We start from the raw sequence: 24647 nt of genomic DNA on the forward strand, positions 1-24647 counted from the left end.
ATTTACTGCAAGAGCACAAATTCAATTCCAAGGCTACTAATTCTATTACAAGTAATATAGCATGGTATACTTTTGAAACAGTATAAATTTCGCTCTGATCTTTAAAATGAACAGATGTTACTGGCATTGTAAAATTACTTTAACATGTAAGATCAACAATCAACTACACAGCCAGTATTCAGTGTAATACTTTTATTTTCTATTGTAGTAAACAAAAGCCAAGAAAATATCAAGTTAATTTTAAAGGCAGATCTTTACTCCTTAAAGAAAAAATACAAACTGTGGTGTTTTTTTTTTAATAATAGATTGTTATATTTTACATAATATAAACAAAACACTAATACAGCTACACACGTGGGTTTCCTTAAACTACACGAACCACAGAAGGGGTAGAAAATGGGTTTATTTTCTGGTAGCAAATAAACAACTTGGGAAAACAAACAGCATGCTTTCCTTTTTCTTTAATGGCCTATGCACAGGTACTGACATAGCCAAACTTTAGTAACCACCACCTCCTCTTCCATGTCCAAAGTAGCCACTTCCATAGCCTCCCCTGCCAGCCCCTCGCTGGAATGCCCCAGATCCTCTGTAGCCCCCACCAGACCCTCTGTAGTCTCCTCCAGAGCTGCCTCTATACCCACCTCGGGAACCTCCTCTAAAACCTCCACCCCCACCCCCACCGAATCCTCCCCGATAGGAGTTGGAGCTGCCATAGCCTCCGCTGCCGTAGCCCCCAGTGCCATATCCTCCACCACCATAACCAGAACCTCCTCTTCTATATCCACTTCCATTGTCATATCGGGCCATCTTGGGAGGACGTGGACCATCTCCATACCTAGGAAAAAGCACAAAACCACCACTTTAACTCAACATTCTTAGTACTTCTCAACTAATCACCAAATGTACACATTTAGTGATAAATGAAAATTTAGAGACTGACGAGAATAAACCAAAACACACAAATACAAACTGAAATGAAATTAATTCGCTGTTCCAGAATAGACAAAAGTCATCAACTGTGCGACCATCTGTTTTTCTAAAATTCTTTCTGGTTCAATCTCAAGGGCTTTGTGTTTTGGCAGTACGTCTTCACAATTTAAAGATAGTCATTTTTTTTTTAACTCAGTTCAATAATAATAAAGCAATAATTAAATAATTTTAGGAAGAGGTTCCTAGAGCTGGCAATAAACTATTTGGTCTTTATTAACAAATATTTTCCTACATTAACTCTGACATATGTTTCTGTAAAATGTCTGAGTTAATCTGTTCATGCCTCAACCTGTCATGTGGCAAACAAATGAGGGCTAATGAAAAATTGCAGTAATCAAGATGTCCCACCTGTAACTCTATTTCAACATACCACCCCCTGAAACTGCTTACTCCTCCTGTGCAACATTTTTTTAGAGACTAGCAATACCAATTCAGCAGCTGACCATGTCAGAAATATGAATGTGATCTATCTTCCTCCCGTCATTGCACTGCTCCCCCCCCCATTTTAATAACTACCACCAATTCCTATGGAATGTACTGCATGGAATGCAAACCTGTCGATTAGTCACTTCTCCTCACTGTATTTTGGGCCACCATCATATTAATACATCCTAAACTCTTATGTTTATCCCATCCTTTCTAGTTTTGGACTTCTGTCCCTCAAAGAAGTTGATTATAAGTAAACAATCCTTGCTTACCACCCCACCTGCTAAAAGTAATCTCTCTTCTCCTAAATATCCATGAGCACTTAATTTGTATCGGCCCATGAAATTTATTTTCTGTTTTTGAAGATTCTTCTTCACATCTGGTTAGCTGGGAGGACCACAGTATGGCATAAAAAGAGCACCGTTTCAAAAGCCATGTTGCCTATGTTTGATCCAGCTCTACCAGTTACTAGCTGAATAACTTTGGATCTTATCTGTGCCCAGTTTCCTTATTCACATTAAAGGAGATAAGCTGGGCACTGTGGTGTGAACCTGTAATCCCAGCTACTCAGGAGGCCAAGGTGGGAGGATCACTTAAGGCCAGGAGTTGGAGACCAGCCTGAGCAACATAGCAAGACCCTGCCTTTAAAACAAACAACCTCCCCCCCCCAAAAAAAAACAAGCTTAAACCAGGCATGGTAGCATGCACCTATAGTCCCAGATACTCTAGAGGTGGAGGCTGAAGCAGGAGGGTTGCTCAAGCTTAGGAGTGAGGCTGCAAGTGAGCTATGATTGTGCCACTGCAGTCCAGCATGGGTTACAGAGTGAGACACTGTCTCTTAAAAAAAAAAAAAAAAAAAAAAGAGAGAGAGAGAGAGAATAGGGGTGGGTGGGATGATTTACCTACCTCATAGATAGAGCAAATGCAATAAATGATTCTTGATGAGGAGATTAAAGGACATTTTTGGATAACTACAATAATTTTAATATATTAGTATATTAAACAGTACTATTGTAATACTTAAATTTTGGGGTGTGATTGTGGTATTATGGCCACATTCTTAAAAGATACATGAATTATACTTAATGTCTGCAACTTTATCACAAAAGATTAAGCAAATGTCAAAATGCTGAAAATTAGTGAAACTAAATGAAGACTCTATGGGTGTACACTGTATTATTGTCCTGCCTTTTTTGTAGGTGCCAAATATTTCCAAAGAAAAAAAACCTGAAGCAAGTATTTTAAGAAGAGAAATTTTATACTTCTTAAGATAAACCTTATGTTTTTCATTTGATGAAGAAGCAATTTAACCCCTCATCAACATTTTTTCTTTAGAGATGTCAAAACAATACTATAGGCCAGGGGCGGTGGCTCACGCCTGTAATCCTAGCACTCTGGGAGGCCAAGACGGGCAGACTGCTCGAGGTCAGGAGTTTGAAACCAGCCTGAGCAAGAGGAAGACCCTGTCTCTACTATAAATAGAAGGAAATTAACTGGCCAACTAATATATATAGAAAAAATTAGCCGGGCATGGTGGCGCATGCCTGTAGTCCCAGCTACTTGGGAGGCTGAGGCAGAAGGATTGCTTGAGCCCAGGAGTTTGAGGTTGCTGTGAGGTAGGCTGATGCCTCGGCATTCACTCTAGCCAAAAAAAAAAAAAAAAAAAAACCCAACAAAAAACAAACAACAACAACAACAAAAAACAACAGTACTATGGAAAGAGGACCATTTGGGCTCTGTCACTTTCCTGTCATGTGACCCACTCTGAACTATGTATGCATTTTTAAGGTCCCTTTAACATGCACTGACATAGTATATAGACTGTTATAGAGACAAAAGTAAATAACATTCTTTTGTTCTGAATGTGTGTTAGTGAGGACTAAATTCCATTATTTACCATTTGTCTAGAATTTTAACTTAAACAATATGGCCTCTATCAACTAACTTTGGGAATTCTAGACCTACATATGATTTGCCTCCTCTGCTTGTTTCAAAGAGAAGTTAATATGGTACTCACCGTACGTTACTAATCATAAGGTTGATACCAGCAGCTGAAGGCCTAGAGATTTGACGGATTGTATTCAGCATACGTTCATTTACAGGGTCCAACTGGCTGATGATAGCAGGTTGTTTGGTTACTTCAACAACCAGAGCCTCCATGGCTGCCCGAAGAGCAGTGATGCAGGCAGCAGCTTCATGCGATATTTGCAGTCTGATCCTAAGATGGAGAAAAACAATAAAAAATAAGAGAGGGAGCACATGCAGAAAAAGATAATTTCTCAACTTCACACATGGCAAGTCATGGAATAAACTTAACAAACACCAATGCTTTAAACTACTCTAATGGCCCCAGACTTAGGCAAACACAGATAGGAAGAGTAACAATAATCTGCACTAACCTCTCAAAAATCCACTGCTAGCTATTAAGAGGAGTCTTTAACTATAAAGTCTATCAAGCCAAATAAAATACAATAATACAGATCACTCAGACTCCAATAAAGAATGAAATGAGGCCGGGCGCTGTGGCTCACGCCTGTAATCCTAGCTCTTGGGAGGCCGAGGCGGGCGGATTGCTCAAGGTCAGGAGTTCAAAACCAGCCTGAGCAAGAGCGAGACCCCGTCTCTACTATAAATAGAAAGAAATCAATTGGCCAACTGATATATATATAAAAAATTAGCCGGGCATGGTGGCACATGCCTGTAGTCCCAGCTACCAGGGAGGCTGAGGCAGAAGGATCGCTCGAGCCCAGGAGTTTGAGGTTGCTGTGAGCTAGGCTGACGCCACGGCACTCACTCTAGCCTGGGCAACAAAGCGAGACTCTGTCTCAAAAAAAAAAAAAGAATGAAATGATCAGCAGATACTTTGTGGCCAAAAAATAAAAATAAAAATAAAAAAAAAAAAAAAAAGAATGAAATGAGAGATTCAGAATGCTGGAGTTTTCTAGGTTTTCAAAAACATGGGAGAGCCTATTGACTGTCCATTAAACTCTATTCCAATTTTGCCTGGTGCTCACCACTAGTTTCTGATCAATGTCTATAGTATGTGAAAGAGGTATTGAAGCACCAAATCCAATGAGATTCTCATTCATAGCGGTAGACATGGCCTGAGTTCCTAATGTATTTGCTACTACTGGTACTATTAGTCAATTTAAAAACATAGTTTATGATGAACCATACATACTACCAAGATTTACTATTCCCCAAGAAAAGATAATGTTATAATGTTATCTGAACCATTAGATTTTGCCATGTTTGTTTCACCAATTAAGTGAGATTAGCAGCTGAATTTGGTCACATCTCAACTCTAAGAATTCAGTTTGGAGTTCACATCTGAAAATCCATACCAGTCATCTACAAGCACAATCTGCCCATCAGATTGGACTTTCTTGGAGGCAAAAAGCAGCAACTGCAGGGGGGTGACTAAGGTCATGCCTTTAGCAGAGATGGCTCGGGTTCGAATCTGCAGATGGAGAAGAAGGTAACAGTAAATACTTGACATTTCAACTGCCAAATATTGTTTTACGATGACAATGAACTATGCTATGAAAATTAAAACTCATGTTTCTCAAATGATTTTAAAGACAGTAAGGAATGTCAATGTAAACATTTCTAAACTAATCTTTTCTTACCTTTTCACCAAATACAAAGAAGGGAGATGGGTACTTCATGTCTTGGCTGCTAAAAGGACAATTAACAGACGACTTGTGGATAAGTGCATTGCGCCCTTCAGTAGTGAGAATCTTTCTTTTTTCCTTATGATAACATACATTGGGGTACACACCAAAAGCCAGGAGAGAGATAACAACATCCAAATTATTGTCTGGTCCAGTGTTGGTAAACACTTGTGTCAATAAACAATCTGTTAAGAGGAATGGGGTAGAAAAAAAAAAATCAGGTAACTGACTACTGATCTTCACATCACATGTAAACCATTTATGAGAATTCAGAGAACTGACTCCTTCTCCAACTCCATTTTCAAATAATCTGTCTATAAAACCTTCTCTCTTCTCAGAACACTTGCATCTAGCTAGACTAAGTTCAAGGAGAAATTTTGCTAAGTCTCTACAGTAAGAAAACTAAAATGTCAGTATTCTCTATAAAATCAACCATATAAACTTGGGGTGATTACTTTTAAAAACTCTGAATCGGCCATCTACTCTTAGAATAAGAGCTTGAATGATAGGACCACAAAGTATTTATCTACTATTCTAAAGCAGCTGTTACTTGTAGAGAAGATGGAGTGATGGTAAAATCTAAAAGGACACCCACTGGAATGAAGGCTGATGTTTTCACCTAGACTACATTTTGAGTATTTTATCACTGACTGGAAAGCATGTAAGGGAAGTGCTAAGAGCATAGATATAATTTCTTCTAGGAAAACCTGTGTTCTAGTCTTATAACTTCCTAACTGAATATGGACAACTAATTTATATTTCCGTGTCAGTTTCATTACCTATAAAATGGAGCGGTAATATCTACATCTTGGTATTGGTGTAAAGATTCTAGCATATAAAAAAGGCTCTTCTCTTTGATTTTGAAAAAATTAAAAATTCAGTTACAACTACTTTGTTTAGTTATTTAGATCACTTTAAATATTTATCACCTCGCCCAACTAACTTCTAAACAGGTCTTATTTTGGTTATGCATTCCAGTTCTCAACGTTTTAGAAAATAATTCTGTCTCTTAACCTACTTGGAAAAGTACTATAGCTTAACTTTATATCAAGGAAAAGAAGAGCTGATTATTGTTTCTACATCACAAGTCACAAGGTCCTCTGTAATCATCTGTATACCAAGTTTAACTTAAAGCCATTTAAAATTTAATGTGGTAGAATTTACTTCAAGTCTAAAAGTTAACATACAGGCTAACTGATAAATCACTTCTCAAACTATTTGAGGTTATTCAACAAATTCCTCATTCTGAAAGCTACAGAAGTGTTCACAAGATAAAAAGATTAAAAAAACTTCTATTGATGGAAACCAGCACCATTCTTGTAACATTTATTGTCTATGTACTCGTTACATTCACTTTCATTGCCTTTCAGCAACCTAGCCTTGCCCTTCTTTTCTTTAAAGACTGGATTATTACAATATGAAAAACTGGTGATCACCACAGTTCAAAGAACTAAGAATAGCTGCGAAAGTACAAAAAGCAAAGGGTCCGAAGTTTGAAGCTAAAATACATTGTGCTGTCAATTTGCATGTACTATATAAATGTCACTTTAGATATATCTTAAGAATGGGAAAGTCTTACCTTCTGGAAATCCAGAATTAATCAGAATCTCTTTGAGCTGAACTTTGGCTTCCCAAGTCATTCTTAGCGTAGCCATATTGAGTCTTTTGTGCTCACAAAAACGTATCTCCGCTTCTTCTCCACCCATTCTAAAATAAATTGGTATAAGAAATCATTCTCAAAGACCAGAGAACTAGATACAGATTAGAAACTAAAGACGGTTCCCCCAAATCTTATAATAAATTTCTTTTAAACCCATACCTAGCATCATCCCAGGCTTGGAATACTGATAAAAGGGCTACGTGATCTGAAAATCTGTTCCCAGCAAAATTTCGATGGATATAGCCCAGCCGCTTTCCTTCACTGATGAAAGGCTCTGGAAAGCACGTGGCAGCAGAAATGGTACAGACAGCATCTCCCACACTGAAACATAAACACACAGTTAAATTCAGACTAGTTTATAATCTTGTTGCCAGCAGCCTGGGCAGTATTGTCAATTGTGGATCAGAGCTGTATTAACTATGATACGGCTTTTATTAGCACTGAAATTGGCTTAGCAAAAAATTTTACAGTCTGTCTCCAGAAGAAGGGGAGAAAACAATGAGCTATGACATTAATGGCTGCATATTTACCATAAATTATGACCAAGTATTATATCTTTCCTTTCTTATTCACTTTTCCCCATCAAACCAAATTCCTTAATCTTCAAAACTTTCTGATCAAATATACCTTTTCCTAATGCTATTCTTTCAAGAGACAACTATTAGGTAATTAAATACGAAATGCCCGATTTCGAATCAAAAGTGTAGTTTACTGTATCTCAAACAAGTAGTACAATTAAAGTATGTGCCTAAACTATCAACACAGTTTTGCCATCTTAATAGTAGCTTGTTTATGCCAGCAGCAAAGAAGCCTGGAGAGCAAGTGATGAAATTGTGAAAGGTGTTTTCCACAGTTTATTAATAGAATAGAATATTTTTCCTTGCAAGAAGTGGTCCAAAGCTTGAAAGAAGTGGTAGTCAGCTGGTGCAAGGTCTAGTGAATATGGTGGATGACAGAGTTTCCAAGTCCAGCTACTGTAGTTTGAGCAGCACTGTTTGTGCAATAAGTGGTAGAGTGTTGTTGTCTTACAAGATTGGACTGTCTCTATTGACCAATTTTGGCTGCTTAACTGTAAACATCCTCATCGTTTCGTCCAGCTGGTTGCAGTAGACATTTGCTATTATTGACTGATCAGGTTTCATAAAGCCTCTGTCGGACCACCAAAGAAACACCATTAGCTTTTTATTTGAGACAGAGTCTCACTCTGTTGCCTGGGCTAGAGTGTCGTGGCATCAACCTAGCTCATAGCAACCTCAAACTCCTGTGTTTAAGGAATCCTTCTGCCTCAGTCTCCAAGTAGCTGGGACTACATGCATGTGCCACCATGCCGGCTAATTTTTTCTATATATTTTTAGTTGTCCATTTAATTTCTTTCTATTTTTAGTAGAGCCAGAGTCTCACTCTTGCTCGGGCTGGTCTTGAACTCCTGACCTCGAGCAATCCGCCCGCCTTGGCCTCCCAGAGTGCTAGGATTACAGATATGAGCCATCATGCCCGGCTTTTTTTTTTTTTTGATGTATATTCAGTTTTGGACTCTGTTTCTGCACTTCATCTTTATCCAACTATTGTGCTGAATGCTTGCAATTGTCAAAAAGAATCCATTTTTCATCACACATAATATAGTATAGAAATGGTTTGCTTCTGTGCCATGACAGCAAAGAAAGGCCAGCTTCAAGACAATTTTTCTTCTGACGCTTGTTTAATTCATGCAATACACCCATCTATCCAGGTTCTTTACCTTGCTGGTTTATTTCAAATGTTCTAATACTGTTGGAATATTAACGCCCAAACTTGCTACTAAATCATGCATAGGTTGGTTGAGATGGATTCAGTTCCACTATAGCTTTCAGCTCATCATCATCTACCTTGGTCTTGGGTTGTCCACATAGCTCATTTTCAAGATGAAAATCACCAGAATGGAACTTCTCAAATCATCGATGCACTGGGTATTTATTACCCACATCCTTTCCAAACACTTCATTGATATTTTAAGTTGTCTGTGTTGCACTGGTTCCATGACAGAACTCATATTCAAAAATAACATGAATTTTTGACTTATCCATGGTTTCACAAGAATTGCTCTTAAAAAATTTGAAAGATAATACAAGCCAAAACATGCATGTGAAAGACTGAGGATATACCTTCACAATAAACATAAAACACTAAGTGTCAAAGTGAAATGTCAGAGATATCAAATGTCAAACTTAGTACTTAAGGAAATCAGACATTTCATACTTAAAAGCCTAAAAATCTCTTGGGAGAAACTGCTCCTCTGTTTAGAGAAGTCAGTGCTGTTTCCCCCAAGTTGGGTCTAGATGTCCATCTACTAGAACTGTTCATTTTTCTCATTTCATACTTCTTTCAGTATCTAGATATGCCATTTCTCTTTACTTAAGAATATTTCGTTTTAGCTTCTATCTGAGCCCACCCTGCTTTTCTGAGAAGATTCTGAAACTATTCCACCACTTAACTACCAGCAAAAAAATAAAGCACTTACTAGAAAATACAGCCCATTATCATCATTTTGCCAAAACGAGGCTCAATAGGGAGTTTAGCCAGAATTCGTCCCAGAGGAGTCAACTCATCATTGGCATCTAATGCGTCAAGCTCTGTGGGGAGATATTTGTAAGTACAAACAGTAATGAACACTCCTTTAACTAGGCAAAGATGAAATTTTTTTTTGTAGACTAAGGTAAGGACAATGCACTTAAGATTTTATCATTTGTCAAACAAATTGCTAGCTAGCACCACGTCCATAGCCAAGAGTTCTTTTCACTCAAATATAGAATGAAACCAAATTCTGGAGCACCTAACATGAAGAGGGTACTAGACCTAGGCTCTGCAAGTTGTAAAGATGAATACAGTCCACAAGAAGCCTACACACACAATAATAATGGTACTATAAGAATCTATATGTGGTAAGTATGACACCATCTGTTGATGATTTTTAGAAAAAAAAGTGAAATGTGGAAAAGTCTGAATAGCAGGTGAATGTTAGATTTAAAATTTAAATTCAGATCCATTTAGCTCCAATATCCTTATTTTTTCTCAGTATACTATATTGTTTCTGTAGCAAGTACGATAAAGAATATACAAATGTTCTAACAGATGCATACAAAATATTGTGGGTATCATGGTTCATGTTCTGATCTTTTAAGTATTGGTTAAGAGATGATTTCTTGCCTTTTTCTTGTTTTTTTTTTTTTTTTCAAAGTAAGACTCACATTATCCCCTTCTTTCCTCTCATAGTTCATTATAATAGTGACCATTTAAGTATTTAAGTTAATACTAGAAGTCTTACTATCACAGCCCTGTTGCCTATACCTTCATCCTGATCCACTTGTTAAGTGTTATCTGTCAGGACAAGATAGATGGTATAATTAACATCTGTGTTAATAAGTAAATCTGTACTTTTAAGTACCTCTAAGAGTGTGCTCTGCTTCAATCACAGCATCCAAAGGTGGAGGTTCAATTGCCTTGGCCAGGAATTGGCCAATTCCTCCCAGACGCAGAAGTTTTATGCTCAAAGCAATTTCATGCAATGGTGTTCGGAACATCTCTGGTGTCATGTGGGTTTCGAGTCTAAGAAAAAAGAAGCGTAAAATAACCATCCTCCTTGTGTACATACAGATGTTAGCTTAATAAAATCTTTGCTGAATGATAACCATGGATATGCAGCTGCCTTTTCCTCAGCCTTCTATTTTACAATTATCACAGAACCTTTTATCATTCACTACAAACATTCTCTCTGAACAAGATTTAATCTGAGTAGTACTTTCTAACTTTACCCTTACAGCTTGACAGTATTTATAACTGAGTAAAAGACAATGAAAAATTACCCCAAATTTCTGATGTTATTACCCCCCTATGGATTTTCCAGATCTTGCCTGTTAACAAACATGGGTTAAAAACGGTAGTAAGGGCCGGGTGCAGTGGTTCATGCCTCTAATCCTAGCACTCTGGGAGGCTGAGGCGGGAGGACTGCTTGAGCTCAGGAGTTTGAGACTAGCCTGAGAAAGAGTGAGACCTCATCTCTACTATAAATAGAAATAAATTAGTCAAACAACTAAAAACAGAAAAAATTAGCCGGGTACGGTAATGCGTGTCTGTAGTCCCAGCTACTTGGGGGCCTGAGTATTGTTTGAGCCCAGGAGTTTGAGGCTGCTGTGAGCTAGGCTGATGCCATGGCACTCTAGCCCAGGCAACAGAGTGAAACTCTGTCTCAAAAAAAAAAAAAAAAAAAAAAAAAAAAAAAATGGTAGTAAGATTTTTTGCAAGAAAAAGGGCTAATACTAACACTTGCTACAACTTCCTCACCTTCACAGTCTATATAATTTTAGTGCCAGAGGAAAGAATCTCATAGATCATCTAACCCAGGGGTCCTCAAACTTTTTAAACAGGGGCCAATTCACTGTCCCTCAGAACACTGGAAGGATGAACTATAGTTTTAAAAAAACTATGAACAAATTCCTATGCACACTGCACATATCTTATTTTGAAGTAAAAAAAACAAACGGGCAAAAACACCTGCATATGGCCCACAGACCGTAGTTTGAGGACGCCTGATAATCATTTAAAATTCTAATGAGTTACCATTACAAGCTGAATGTATCTAATCAAAAAATCATCAATGCTCCAAAATCCAGAATTTTTTGAGTACAGACATGATGCTCAAAGGAAATGCTCATTGGAACATTTTGGAGTTCAGATTTTTGGAACAGTGATGCTCAATTGGTTAAGTATTTAATATAATGCCAATATTCTAAAATCCAAAATCCAGAAACACTTCTGGTCCCAAGCATTTTGGATAAGAGATACTCAACTTGTATAAATTAACAATGATAATAGTGAACATTTACCAAGAGCATACTATGTGCCAGGCAATGTTCTAAGTATTTTACATTATTAGCTTATGTAATTCTCACACAAACCCTATGGGTTAGGTATTACTTACTATCTTCATTTTACAAATAAGGAAATCAGAGAGGTTAAAGTAACTTAATCTGATTTTACAGAATGGGTCACAACAAAGGCCAAATATTTAAGGTTATGCAACATATTAGACACAAACAGTATTATAATAAAATCCAAGTCTCTATATTTATAATTCAGGCTTATTTCCTAAATGCCATTCACAATAAACATTCATGAGAAACATTTACATGTGATTCCAACACTGCTGGCAAGACTTTTACATAAATGCACACAGCATATCTGTTCCTCACCCTACATAGAAAAGAACAAAAATCCCTTATTAAAACTCAGTTCACCAATTAGATAATTTTACTCTAAAATGTTAAAAAGTACTTATTTCTTTAGTTCAAGGGACAATGTAACAATAACGTTTAAAAAGAACTATCTTCCAAATGTTGCAGTCAGTCTCAAACTTCTGATGCTCAAAAAACCCTATATTTTCAATAAACAGGGAGTCATATGTTAACCAGTATAAAAGCAAATCAGAGTTTTTTTCCTTCAGCATATTATATACACGTTGTCATCACAACGACCCTGTCCCATAATACTTTATATTATGATAAACAAATGTGTGCAAAATCCCAACTCTACCTTTATTATCAATTGGTTAAAGGTAATATATACTACACAAATCTCCACAAATATAACTAAAAACTATTTCCACAAATATAACTAAAAACTATTTTTAAAAGAGACAGGGTCTTGATCTATCACCCAGGCTGGAATGCAGAGGCCTGATCATAGCTCACTGTAACCTTGAACTCCTAGGCTCAAGTGATTCTCCCAACTCAGCCTCCCAAGTAGCTGGGACTACATGCAAGTCCTACCATCCCCAGATAAAAAAAAAAAATTTTTTTTTTTTTTTTTTTTTTTTTGCAGAGACAAGGTCTTGCCCAGGCTGGCCTCAAGCGACTCCCCTGCCTTGGCCTCCCAAAGTGCTGGGATTATAGGTGTGAGCCACTGCATCCCGTCTAAAAAATCTTAAATTTACAATTCAGAGAGATAAGGATATTTTTAGCCAGTAAGTCCCATCCACAAACATTCCCAAAAAGGCCTTGGGGTATAAATGGAAATGGACAAAGAATTAAGAGACTTAGATATGGGAAGAATTTATAAGACAAATGATGTAACCACTGGAAAAAGACATAACTCTATAAATACCAAAGTACTGTAATTTTAACCTCTATTTTTCAGAAAGTTAATCATTCCATCAAGTATCAGTATTCCCAAAGAGTCAAAGGCATGTGGAGCCAAAATAATATCCTTATATCTTACTTTTAAAAAGGTTATTAGTTTAAAGTAAACCGGTATCAGACATGCCACCATCAATAATTTCTGGTTTCTCTCTTTTCATTCTTTCATTTCAATCTCTTTATTCAAGCTAAATTCTCTCCAATACACTTAACTGGAGGCATTTATGTCCTGAGTTCATTAAGTTCATGGTGGGGAGATGGAGAGGATCAGGACAGCACACAGCAAGGATATGTAAAGGGTTAAATATAAATCTTCAATCTTTATTCAACAATTAGTCTCACCTCTCAAAACGAGCCCGGCTGCAGAGGTGAAAGCAGAATCCAGGCCTTACCCGGCCAGCTCTCCCTTTCCGCTGCTCAAGGTTTGTTTTGGATGCCCAAACTGTAGCATAGTTGGTCATATTATTGTGAGCAGTGAACAGTTTCACTTTCTGCCTACACAGGAAAGAGTGGTTATTTCTAAGACTCATATATACTACCAATAACTATTATACATCCACTAAGTGGTAGAGGCCTTCTAGAAAGCCATGCCTACTTGTGACGTCTACTTGTGCAAAATAAGTATCAGTAATTTGATTGTATACTTCCAGTTGCCTACCTACTAAAAGGCAATGTAACATATATGTGCAACTTACCAGCTTGATTGCTCTGGCCAAGTTATATAACATCCTTTCTGTGCCTCATCTCCCTCATCTGAATGAGTGCAATACTACTACCTACCTCATAGAGTTTTTATTTGTAAACATTAAGTGAATAAATGTAAAGCATTTAAATGCAATTAAATAATGGATGTGATAATTATTAAAGTTATCTCTATTCTAAAGTTTAATATAACTTTGAGGATATCTATGATCTAAAGATCATATGCTGAACTGGAATATGTGGCACATCTCATACTACACACCTCATCAAGTGGTGCCTGCATGGTCCTTTTGAACCATTTAACAACCTCAAATTCCTTCAACATTACACAGAGGCAATAGCTACTAAATGATTAGGAATGGCACAGAATGCTATTCTCCATTCCCTAAAATGGGCATTGGTAAATTGTTTTTAATTGTCAGGAGAGACTGAGGGACTATACAGAGAAGACATGGGGCATAAGTTGGCCAAAAAAAACCTGTGTATCAATTACTATATACACATAATGCCTCTTGGTGTATTTCCCAGGCTTATCTCATAGCAAATATGAAGTCCTTTAATTCTTAAAGGAGTATCCTTCAGATATATTTGTCACATGTTAAAACACCAGTCGTCTTTATATACCAAACAGTATGCTATTATATGGCAATGGTCAATGGAAACACCCAAAGGGAAATGACCCCAAACACCAGCAAACAAGAGCAATGGAAAGCAGTCAGAAGTTAAAGTGCTAAGCTTTGCCGCTTTCTTCCATGTAAATGGTTTGTGATGAGCAACAAGAATTACTCTGGACTGCCAATCATCTATAATCCTACATAGATGCCCAATAATTTTGAAGGTATAAGAACATAGGAGTTTAAAAATAAGGTATTTCTGATTCTGTTAACAACTCATAAGAAGTTTCTAGCTGGTAACAATGCAACAGACAAATGGGTTCCCTGGGAACTTACTTGCAGGAGTCAATGACATAAACAACATCATTTATTGTAATACTTGTTTCAGCAATGTTTGTGGACAAAATAACCTGCAAAGAAATCAGAAAAATTACAGTCCAGAAAAATGTTCCTATTATATACTTGAAAGGATTGATATTTGTTATGTATGTTAACAAACGACAAGAGAATTTCAGAAGTCTTAAAAAAAAAAAACACCTCACTTGCCCATTGACTGGATAATTAAAAACCTACTAAGCTCAGGGGGACTTTTCCCTCCTCACTTTAGATGAGTTATAATTTCTGGGGAAGCTCTTTGAAGGCCTGTAAGATTTACTTAATATCTATGTCACTTCCAACCCCATCATTGTGATGTTTAATACTCACCTTGGTTACTCCAACGGGTACTGGATCAAATACTTTGCGTTGTTCCTCTCGAGGAATCTGAGAATGCAGAGGTAGAATCTGATACCTGTGGCTTCCTACAACAACACAGAATGATTAGGGACTACAAATAGGAGCTGGTTTAAAACTGCTCTCAATCACACACATTTTTATTCAAATCCAGAGATAACGCTAAATTTTCTCTTTTCACATATGGGTTAGGGTACAAGCAAAAATATTCATTATTCACCCTCAAATACATAAGAATTCAAAGACTCATACCAAAATGTGGATTCATTTCCAAATGCTTCTGCATAGTATAAATCAAATTCCAGCCAGGCAAAAAAACCAAGACAGCTCCAGGAACATTAAGTGTTTCAATGTACTGAAGTAGAGCTTCGATGAGTTCAAAAGGAGTTTCCTTTTCATTCATTTGAGACATGCTCATTCTTGTTTCTGGACCATATTCATCATCACAGATCAGGTTGCAATTTGCCTGCAAAAAATAGGGGAAAATATTTTGGGCTGTCTCAATTACTACAGCTCATGAGATAAGTCTTCTAGATTTGTTCTTTATGTTCAAATGACATCTAATGTTGCTAATTATTAATTCAAGCTGACTAGTCATATGCTAGCATATACGAGAAATTTAATTTCCAAAACACGTAGACTCTAACATCAATTTAATGATTTTTTTTTGCTAATATTTCCCCTGGGACATGACTAATACTCAAGGACAAAATTTTAAATTTGACACTGAAACTTTAACAGCACTTTCTACTCACTGTAGTTTTTTCTCATGACTTTTTTTTTTGAGACAGTGTGTTGCTCTGTCACCCTGGGGAGAGTATAATGGCATCATCACAGCTCACCACAACCTTAAACTCCTAGGCTCAAGCAATCCTCCTGCCTCGGCCATCTGTGTAGCTGGGACTATAGGCACAATGCCATAATGGCTGGCTAATTTTTCTATTTTTAATAGAGACAGGGTCTCACTCTTGCTCAGGCTGGTCTCAAACTCCCGACCTCAAGTGATCTTCCCACCTTGGCCTTCAAGAGTGCTAGGATTAGAGGCATGAGCCACCATGCCCGGGACCCTCTCATAACTATTAACTCTTGGTTTTTGAAATTATTTTCCTTGTTGATTAATGAACTGCTCCTAATAAGAAGGTGTTTTTTTTTTTTTTTTTTTTGAGACAGAGTCTCACTCTATTGCCCGGGCTAGAGTGCCGTGGCGTCAGCCTAGCTCATAGCAACCTCAAATTCCTGGGCTCAGGCGATCCTTCTGCCTCAGCCTCTGCAGTAGCTGGGACTACAGGCATGCACCACTGTGCCTGGTTAATTTTTTCTATATATTTTTAGTTGGCCAACTAATTTCTTTCTATTTTTAGTAGAGACGGGGTCTCGCTCTTGCTCAGGCTGGTTTTGAACTCCTGACCTCAAGCAATCTGCCCACCTCCGCCTCCCAGAGTGCTAGGATTACAGGCGCGAGCCACCGTGCTCGGCCTAATAATCTTTGATCACCTTCATCTATTTCTGATATAATGTGGTCCATAGTTTCCAAAAAGTCTACATTAGAATCAATGATAAACCATGACTTCAGTAATGAGAAACAAAGTTATTACAATTGGCTTTTTCCCCCTGGTAAACTTTCTCATTTTGCTATTCATTTACATCCTCACATCTTTGGATTAAAAATATCTAATCTCGCCGGGGATGATGGCTCACGCCTGTAATCCTAGCACTTTGGGAGGCCGAGGCGGGCGGATTGCTCAAGGTCAGGAGTTCGAAACCAGCCTGAGCGAGACCCTGTCTATACCAAAAATAGAAATAAATTAATTGACCAACTAAAAATATATATATACAAAAAATTAGCCGAGCATGGTGGCGCATGCCTGTAGTCCCAGCTACTCGGGAGGCTGAGGCAGTAGGATAGCCCAGGAGATTGAGGTTGCTGTGAGCCAGGCTGACGCCACAGTACTCACTCTAGCCTGGGTAACAAAGTGAGACTCTGCCTCAAAAAAAAAAAAAAAAAAATCTAATCTCAGGCTTTCCCATCAAATTCTGCATTGCTGGCTATTTTACAGTATTTACTCTCTTCAAGTTTCCAAGACCTATTTTTATATTATCGTTTATCCAATTCTTAGGTACTACATACAAAGTAAGTGTTTTTTGTTTCTTCCTAGGAAATCTCTTTCTTCCCTCCCTCTGATTTAATACTCTCTACGTGATAATGTCATTCACCACATAGCCTTTTTTTTTACTTAAAACGGTATCTGCTTCTTGAGCTTTCTTATACATACAGATCACCTGGGGATCTTATTAAAATACAGATTCTTGGCTGGGCGCGGTGGCTCACGCCTGTAATCCTAGCACTCTGGGAGGCCGAGGCGGGCGGATTGCTAAGGTCAGGAGTTCGAAACCACCCTGAGCAAGAGCAAGACCCCATCTCTACTATAAATAGAAAGAAATTAATTGGCCAACTAATATATATACAAAAAATTAGCCGGGCATAGTGGCGCATGCCTGTAGTCCCAGCTACTCGGGAGGCTGAGGCAGGAGGACTGCTTGAGCCCAGGAGTTTGAGGTTGCTGTGAGCTAGGCTGACGCCAAGGCGCTCACTGTAGCCCGGGCAACAAAGCGAGACTCTGTTTCAAAAAAAAAAAAAATACAGATTCTTAATTCAACAGATCTGCAGTAGGGTACAACATTCTGCATTTCTACCAGTTTCCCAGGTACTGTGGCCACAGAAAATGCTTTTGACTGGCAAAATCTTATAAAATGGAGTTGTCTCTAACCATGTAGGGCCTTTAAAACATCTCATTCTTTCTTCTTTTTTTTTTTACTTTTATGCCAAAGATAACTTAATTCATGGTAGAAAAAGAGCTTGTCGTTCAACCTGGAATTCTTTTGAGTGAAATACATCAATTAATGCAAAACAGACATTATATTGTTAGTTTCTGTAATGCTAACTCACTGCATATTTTTACTAAAATCATTCTCTTTTCTGCATGAACAATTTGCCCATATGAAAATTCTTCCTGAAATTCTACTCACATCATCATCCTCACCACCATCATCATCCTTATCTTTCTTCTTCTTGTCTGTCGGTGGAGGAACAAAGTGGGTCATCTGAATGCAGTCTTCCAAAAAATATTCTGTGGGGGATAATCCAGTCAGGTAAGTACTGTTTAAAATTATTTACCAATTCCTAGTTCAAAATTAAATTCCCCCCCAATCTGACACTATACAACTGTCAAGAAATTCCAGTAGCAATAACCTTTTTTCCCCCCTAATCAAATTCACCGTTTTCCTTTCTTAGACCTTAAAAGGAGGGCAAGGCATCTATACCTGTTCCCACAAAGCTAGTGGGGCTATCCCTTGTGTACAATATTCAACCAAACATTTATAGAATGCCCATTGTACACAAGCACTATGTTGTACACTCCCATGGTGTGTAAGTTTATACCTTAGTCCATCCTATCTCTATCAGGATGCACATATAACAGGGATTCCCTTTTAGTTGTTTCTGAAGAAGTATCTCAATGCAAAGACTGGAAGATCTGCCAACCAACTATGCCTCAGATTCTCTGATGGGCCCAGAATGTTTCTATAATCTAAATACTTCCTCTCTATATCCTAAGAACCTCAAAGTGTCATTCTCATCACATATTATGAGTACATCCTATCAATACTACTCATTCCTAATGTTACACTTGATCATCCGAGGTAGTGCTGCCAATTTTCTCCATGTAAAGTTACCCTTTTCTGTCCCCTTTCCATACTGTACTCTTCAGAAGGAAGTTACTAAACACAGCCCACTCAAGGGATAGGGAGGTAAGTCCCACTTGTTTGAGGGAGGAGGATATCATCTAAAAAAATTATTTTAAATTCTTTTGTATAAGAGATTTGTCGTTATCTCCTTTATTTAATCAGTTATTTATATGAGTATCGATTCATAGACAGATATTTTACATTTTGGATTTATCTAATAGTATGTTATTTTTTTGCTCAAACTATTCTAGCTTTGGCCACTGGGAGCTTCTCCTGTGTCACTTTATCCCCCCATCATTGTGGGCTTCCTTTAAGTATTTCCTTACTTTAAGGCACAAGATGTTCCAGGCCCATTTTATATATTCCTTGCCTTAGTCCTAGCATCAGCCATCTCCAGGGATGTCTGGTTCCTTTAACTGGAGAACGGTATTAGAAACAAGATTTGGGGGCTGGGCATGTGGTACTGAGATGTCATTGCTTCTCTGCCCACTCAGGAGACAGACGTAGGAAAAATATGTATGTACACGAATGCATGTATCCACACCTATCTATAATTATATCTATACCTATCAACGTATCCATGCTAGCTAAACACAAGTTCATACTGATGTCTGAGACTACAATCTAGCACCATATGGTTCATTCTAGCCGTCTCCCTACTTATATCTGTAACTTCTCACTCTAGTAGTAAAAAACCAGGCTCCCACAATCTGTCATTTTTCTTTTCACTCCTAGTACACATGTATAGCAAAGCTTTAGAATTATTAATCCAAACCCTGTGAAACACTGGCTTTTATTTCAGAATTACCCTTACTTTTGAATTTCAAAAATTAGCACCCAGGAATAGCCATTCATCATTTCTTACCAACCTACATTGCTTATTAAGCTACTCTTAGCTTATTTTCATGACCACAATTAGACTGTGCCATAATTCATTTTTTTAAACAAAGCTCTTAGATGACTGTCCTAGAAAATGGTGATGACAAAAATCTCCTGAAGAAACTAAACAAGCTCTTATCAAAAATACTTAACCTTGAAATATTTCTCTTAACCTCATTTCAAAATCTCCTTGCTGAGAATTCTCTGGTTAATCTGACCCTGGCTGCTTAAAAATTAATAGTATTCCCCATGAACACCTACAGACCATAGTGACTTATATGTCTGTAAGTCATAAGTCTTTAATTTTTTAAATTACAATTTTAAGTATATTATAAACTTAAATTTATAAATATAAATTGTAATTTTAAAGATTAAGTTTATCTGTAAATAAAAGCCTGGAAATTTACTAGATATGTTACCTCAAGTAGTGAAGACTGACTGAAACCACGGCAAGAAACTCCCCAAGAATGTTATGATGCATATGACATTCTAATTTGGCCTATATAGGTTAAAAATCCTTTAAACTATAATTCCAATCTTCAGGATTTAAAAATTCAAACCCTACTGTTCACCTTCCTCCTCCTACCCCACAATACTTACCCTGAACTGGGTAAGTTCTCCCATAAACTTCGATGATGGGGCAATTGAAGAAATATTCACAAAACATGCTGGTATCAATAGTAGCGGACATAAGAACAATGCGAACTTCAGGATAAGCCTGAACTACATCACGCAGTACTACCAAAAGGAAGTCAGTCTATAAAAATACAAAAACAAATTTTAAAAAATTGCACTAAAAGTTTGTGTGATATACCTAAAAGGTATTTTTTGTTATAATGCCACAAAACATCAGAGAAATGCAGTTTCTTACATGGCTTATAGAAGAAGTACAAGAAACAGAGGGATATGGTAACAGAATTCTTAAGAACAGTTGAAACCTAATAACTGCAGGAATTACAAATGTGTACTATTTGGGTAGGGGAAAGGGAGGAGAAATATTCATCAGTGAGAGCAAAGAATTCATCTCAAATTTTTCAGTGAAATTTAAATTTGTAGGCACACTTTAGCACATGCTTCACATCCGGCTATATTTTTAAATTTTACTTATTCTTAATTTTATGGGAATGTATATTTTATTTTATCTTTTGGGATTTCCTTTTTCATATACTATAACATTGCTAAGATTCATCCACACATTATTATAGTCATTCTGTCTGTTGACTGTTTAATATTCTTGTATGTGAATGTATCAGTTAATTCATTTACTCTTGGCAGGTATTTGGGTTGTTTCCATGACTTTAATGCTAATGTGAACATGTGCTATTCTGAACATTCTTCTTCATATCTCCTGCTATCCTTATCCAAGTATCTATGGATAAGTGTGGGTATGGAATTGCTGAGCTATACGGTATTGTAAATGCTGAACTTCAGGAGATAATACTAAACTATTTTCCTAAGTGGTTCCATTATTTGTATATCCCCATGAAGAGTGGATAAGAGATCCTGTTGATACACATGCTCTCCAACATTTGGTACTGTCACTTAAGTTTTATTAATCAAATGGACATAAAGCAGTACCTTACTGTGGTCTTGATCTGTACTTTCCTATTCCCCAATGAGACTGAAAACATCTTTATGTTTATTAGTCAAATATTTTAAAGTATTTTTTGTATACTTTTGTATAAGTATATTTTGCTCAGTTTCCTACTGAATTATCTGAACTTTACTTACTGATTTATAAGAATTGTTTATATATTTATATACCAATGTACTGAAATCTTCTAGCCTGTGGTTTTCCTTAAAGTATCTTTTGAATAAACAAATGATCTTAATTTTAATATAAACAAATACGTAGATCTCTTATTTCAACGTTAGTGCATTTCATGTCTTAAGAAAACCTTTCAGGGCCAGGCGTGGTGGTTCACACCTGTAATCCCAGCACTCTGGGAGGCTGAGGTGGGCAGATTGCTCTCAAGGTCAGGAGCCAGCCTGAGCAAGAGCGAGACCCTGTCTCTACTAAAAATGGAAATTACATGGACAACTAAAAATATATAGAAAAAATTAGCCGGGCATGGTGGCACATGCCTGTAGTACCAGCTACTCGGGAAGCTGAGGCAGGAGGATCACTTGAGCCCAGGAGTTTGAGGTTGCTGTGAGCTAGGCTGACGCCACGGCACTCTAGCCTGGGCAACAGAGTGAGATTCTGTCTCGGGGGAAGAAAAAAATCCATTCATAAGGTCTAGAACTATGCTGCCCTACTACAGTATCCATTAGCCACATGTGCCTACTAAGCATGTGAAATGTGACTAATCCAAACTGAGAGGTATAATCATAATATGCTCACTACTAGCTATTGTTTTCTTATAATATTCAACCATAGTAGTGTTTTTAAAAGTTAAATGAATAAATGCAAATATAAAAGCTGAAAAAGGCCGGGCGCGGTGGCTCACGCCTGTAATCCTAGCTCTCTGGGAGGCCGAGGCGGGCGGATTGCACGAGGTCAGGAGTTCGAAACCAGCCTGAGCAAGAGTGAGACCCCGTCTCTACTATAAATAGAAATAAATTAATTGGCCAACTAATATATATACAAAAAATTAGCCGGGCATGGTGGTGCATGCCTGTAGTCCCAGCTACTCGGGAGGCTGAGGCAGGAGGATTGCTTGAGCCAGGAGTTTGAGGTTGCTATGAGCTAGGCTGACGCCATGGCACTCACTCTAGCCTGGGCAACAAAGCGAGACTCTGTCTAAAAAAAATAATAATAAAAATAAAAGCTTCTTGATCAGGTTCAATACTAAAAAGAAGAAAAAAAAAAAAAAAAAAAAATAAAAGCTGAAAAAAAAAAAAAACAAACTGAGATGTACTTTAAATGTAAAATATCTACCAGATTGTGAAGACTTTATGTGAAAAAAAAAGAATGTAAAATATCTCATTAATACATTTTAAAAATATTAATTTGAGTTAAAAAATATATTAAAGTAGGCCGGGCGTGGTGGCTCACGCCTGTAATCCTAGCTCTCTGGGAGGCCCAGGCGGGCGGATTGCTCAAGGTCAGGAGTTCAAAACCACCCTGAGCAAGAGCGAGACCCTGTCTCTACTATAAATAGAAAGAAATTAATTGGCCAACTGATATGTATATAAAAAAATTAGCCGGGCATGGTGGCGCATGCCTGTAGTCCCAGCTACTCAGGAGGCTGAGGCAGAAGGATCGCTCGAGCCCAGGAGTTTGAGGTTGCTGTGAGCTAGCCTGACGCCACGGCACTCACTCTAGCCTGGACAACAAAGGGAGACTCTGTCTCAAAAAAAAATATATATATATTAAAGTTAATATCACTGGCTTCTTTTTACCTTTTTGAACGTATTATCTGAAAATTTAAAATTATCTTGGGGGCCAGGCGAGGTGGCTCATGCCCGTAATCCTAGCTCTCTAGGAGGCCGAGGTGGGCGGATTGCTCGAGGTCAGGAGTTCAAAACCAGCCTGAGCAAGAGCAAGACCCTGTCTCTACTATAAATAGAAAGAAATTAATTGGTCAACTAATATATATAGAAAAAATTAGCCGGGCATGGTGGTGCATGCCTGTAGTCCCAGCTACACGGGGGCCTGAGGCAGAAGGATTGCTTGAGCCCAGGTTTGAGGTTGCTGTGAGCTAGGCTGACGCCACGGCACTCACTCTAGCCTGGGCAACAAAGCAAGTCTGTCTCAAAAAACAAAAAAATAAATAAAAATAAAATTATCTTTGTGTCTCACATTATATTTTTACTGGACAGCACTGGCTAGATGTTTGTATTTTCTACTTCAAAGCTTGAGGACTCATATATCAATACACGTTAAGTTCTCACTCTATCTGAAGTTGACTTTTATATTTGGTTATGAGGCAGGAATCCCATTCAAACTACTTCCTTAGTGATGGTCATTTATTTCCAGTTCTATTTATTGAATATAGCCCATTTCCTTTCTCACTGACATGCCACCACTGTCTTAAAGTAAAGCTGCATACAAAATTTAACACAAAATCTGCGTCTGTACCCTATATTATTCAATCAAAGTGCCAACCCATGTATCGCACTGTCTCAATTATAGTTTCAAAATAAGTCCTATTATCTGGTAAGGCAAGACCCTCCATTCCACTCTTCTTCAGAAGTATTGACTATTTTTGGCCATAAATCTTTGAAGTATTTATAATTAGCTTATCAAGTTCTATGGAAAAACCCTGCTAGGATTTTGATAGAACTACATTCAAACTGTGGATCAACTTGCAAAGAATTGATACTTAATATATATTAAGTTCTTCTATCCATGAACATGATGATTTGTTCTTTTGTAGTGCTTCATAATAATAATTTATTTCTCCTGTAGAGGTCTTGCATGTCTTTTTGTTGAATTTATTCTTAGGTACTGGACATTTTGACTACTGCAATGGTATCTTCTTTTTAGTTATATTCTAGCTATTTGTACAAAAATACAAGGAATGAAACTGACTTCTGTATATTAACCTTTTATCTTTATTTAACAACCATACTGTTATATTCTTCTACTATTTGCAATACTTGGTAAGTGCTTTTGGGTTTTCTATGTAAAGTGGCAAAATTATGTAAGATTTATCTGAAAGAAAACATAAGTTTCTGCATTCTTATGGCCCATTATTATAGACCTGAATGGCCCATTATTATAGACCTGACAATCTTTTAAGAAAAGCTTATTTTGTTAGAAAAATATTAATGATGATCTATATTATTTCAGTATTTGGAACAATTTAAACCATAAGAATACTGGTATATCAACAAGCAAGTAAAGACAAATCCAAACATCTAATTTGTTAATTAAGTCAATTAGGAAAAAAGATAAAGCTTCCAAGCAATTTTGAACAACAGAAACAGTAAAAATTCTGTCCTACTGAATAGCTGGATTTCTGATTTTAAAAGTCATGATGAACCATCCAAACTATTTTTACTTGCTTTAGATTAACAAAGGTCAAAGTTCTGCCAAACTAAAGATGATTAACTATAATAGTAATAAAAATTTCTGAAGAGGAGGAACTCCAAAGAATGTTTTTAGTCATAA

The 24647-nt window shown here is 37.3% G+C and overlaps 1 protein-coding gene across 2 annotated transcripts in view; it reads right to left on the reverse strand.

Annotated features, from left to right (window-relative positions):
* Nucleotides 1-177: 177 nt before the first annotated feature.
* DHX9 (DExH-box helicase 9) overlaps nt 178-24647 on the reverse strand; it is a 55809-nt gene continuing 31339 nt past the window's right edge. For both annotated transcript variants that reach the window (XM_012735802.2, XM_075997033.1), the window contains 14 exons: nt 20189-20345; nt 17993-18093; nt 15218-15431; nt 14939-15033; nt 14570-14643; nt 13260-13412; nt 10172-10332; nt 9248-9359; nt 6910-7071; nt 6670-6797; nt 5046-5275; nt 4761-4876; nt 3434-3634; nt 178-835 (listed from right to left, as the gene is read on the reverse strand). In XM_012735802.2, the coding sequence (XP_012591256.1) occupies nt 499-835; nt 3434-3634; nt 4761-4876; nt 5046-5275; nt 6670-6797; nt 6910-7071; nt 9248-9359; nt 10172-10332; nt 13260-13412; nt 14570-14643; nt 14939-15033; nt 15218-15431; nt 17993-18093; nt 20189-20345 (2241 nt within the window). In that variant the 3' untranslated portion in view covers nt 178-498. The remainder of the gene's footprint in view (nt 836-3433; nt 3635-4760; nt 4877-5045; nt 5276-6669; nt 6798-6909; nt 7072-9247; nt 9360-10171; nt 10333-13259; nt 13413-14569; nt 14644-14938; nt 15034-15217; nt 15432-17992; nt 18094-20188; nt 20346-24647) is intronic.

This window comes from Microcebus murinus, chromosome 23, assembly GCF_040939455.1.
Source record: "Microcebus murinus isolate Inina chromosome 23, M.murinus_Inina_mat1.0, whole genome shotgun sequence".
Classification (NCBI taxonomy): domain Eukaryota; kingdom Metazoa; phylum Chordata; class Mammalia; order Primates; family Cheirogaleidae; genus Microcebus; species Microcebus murinus.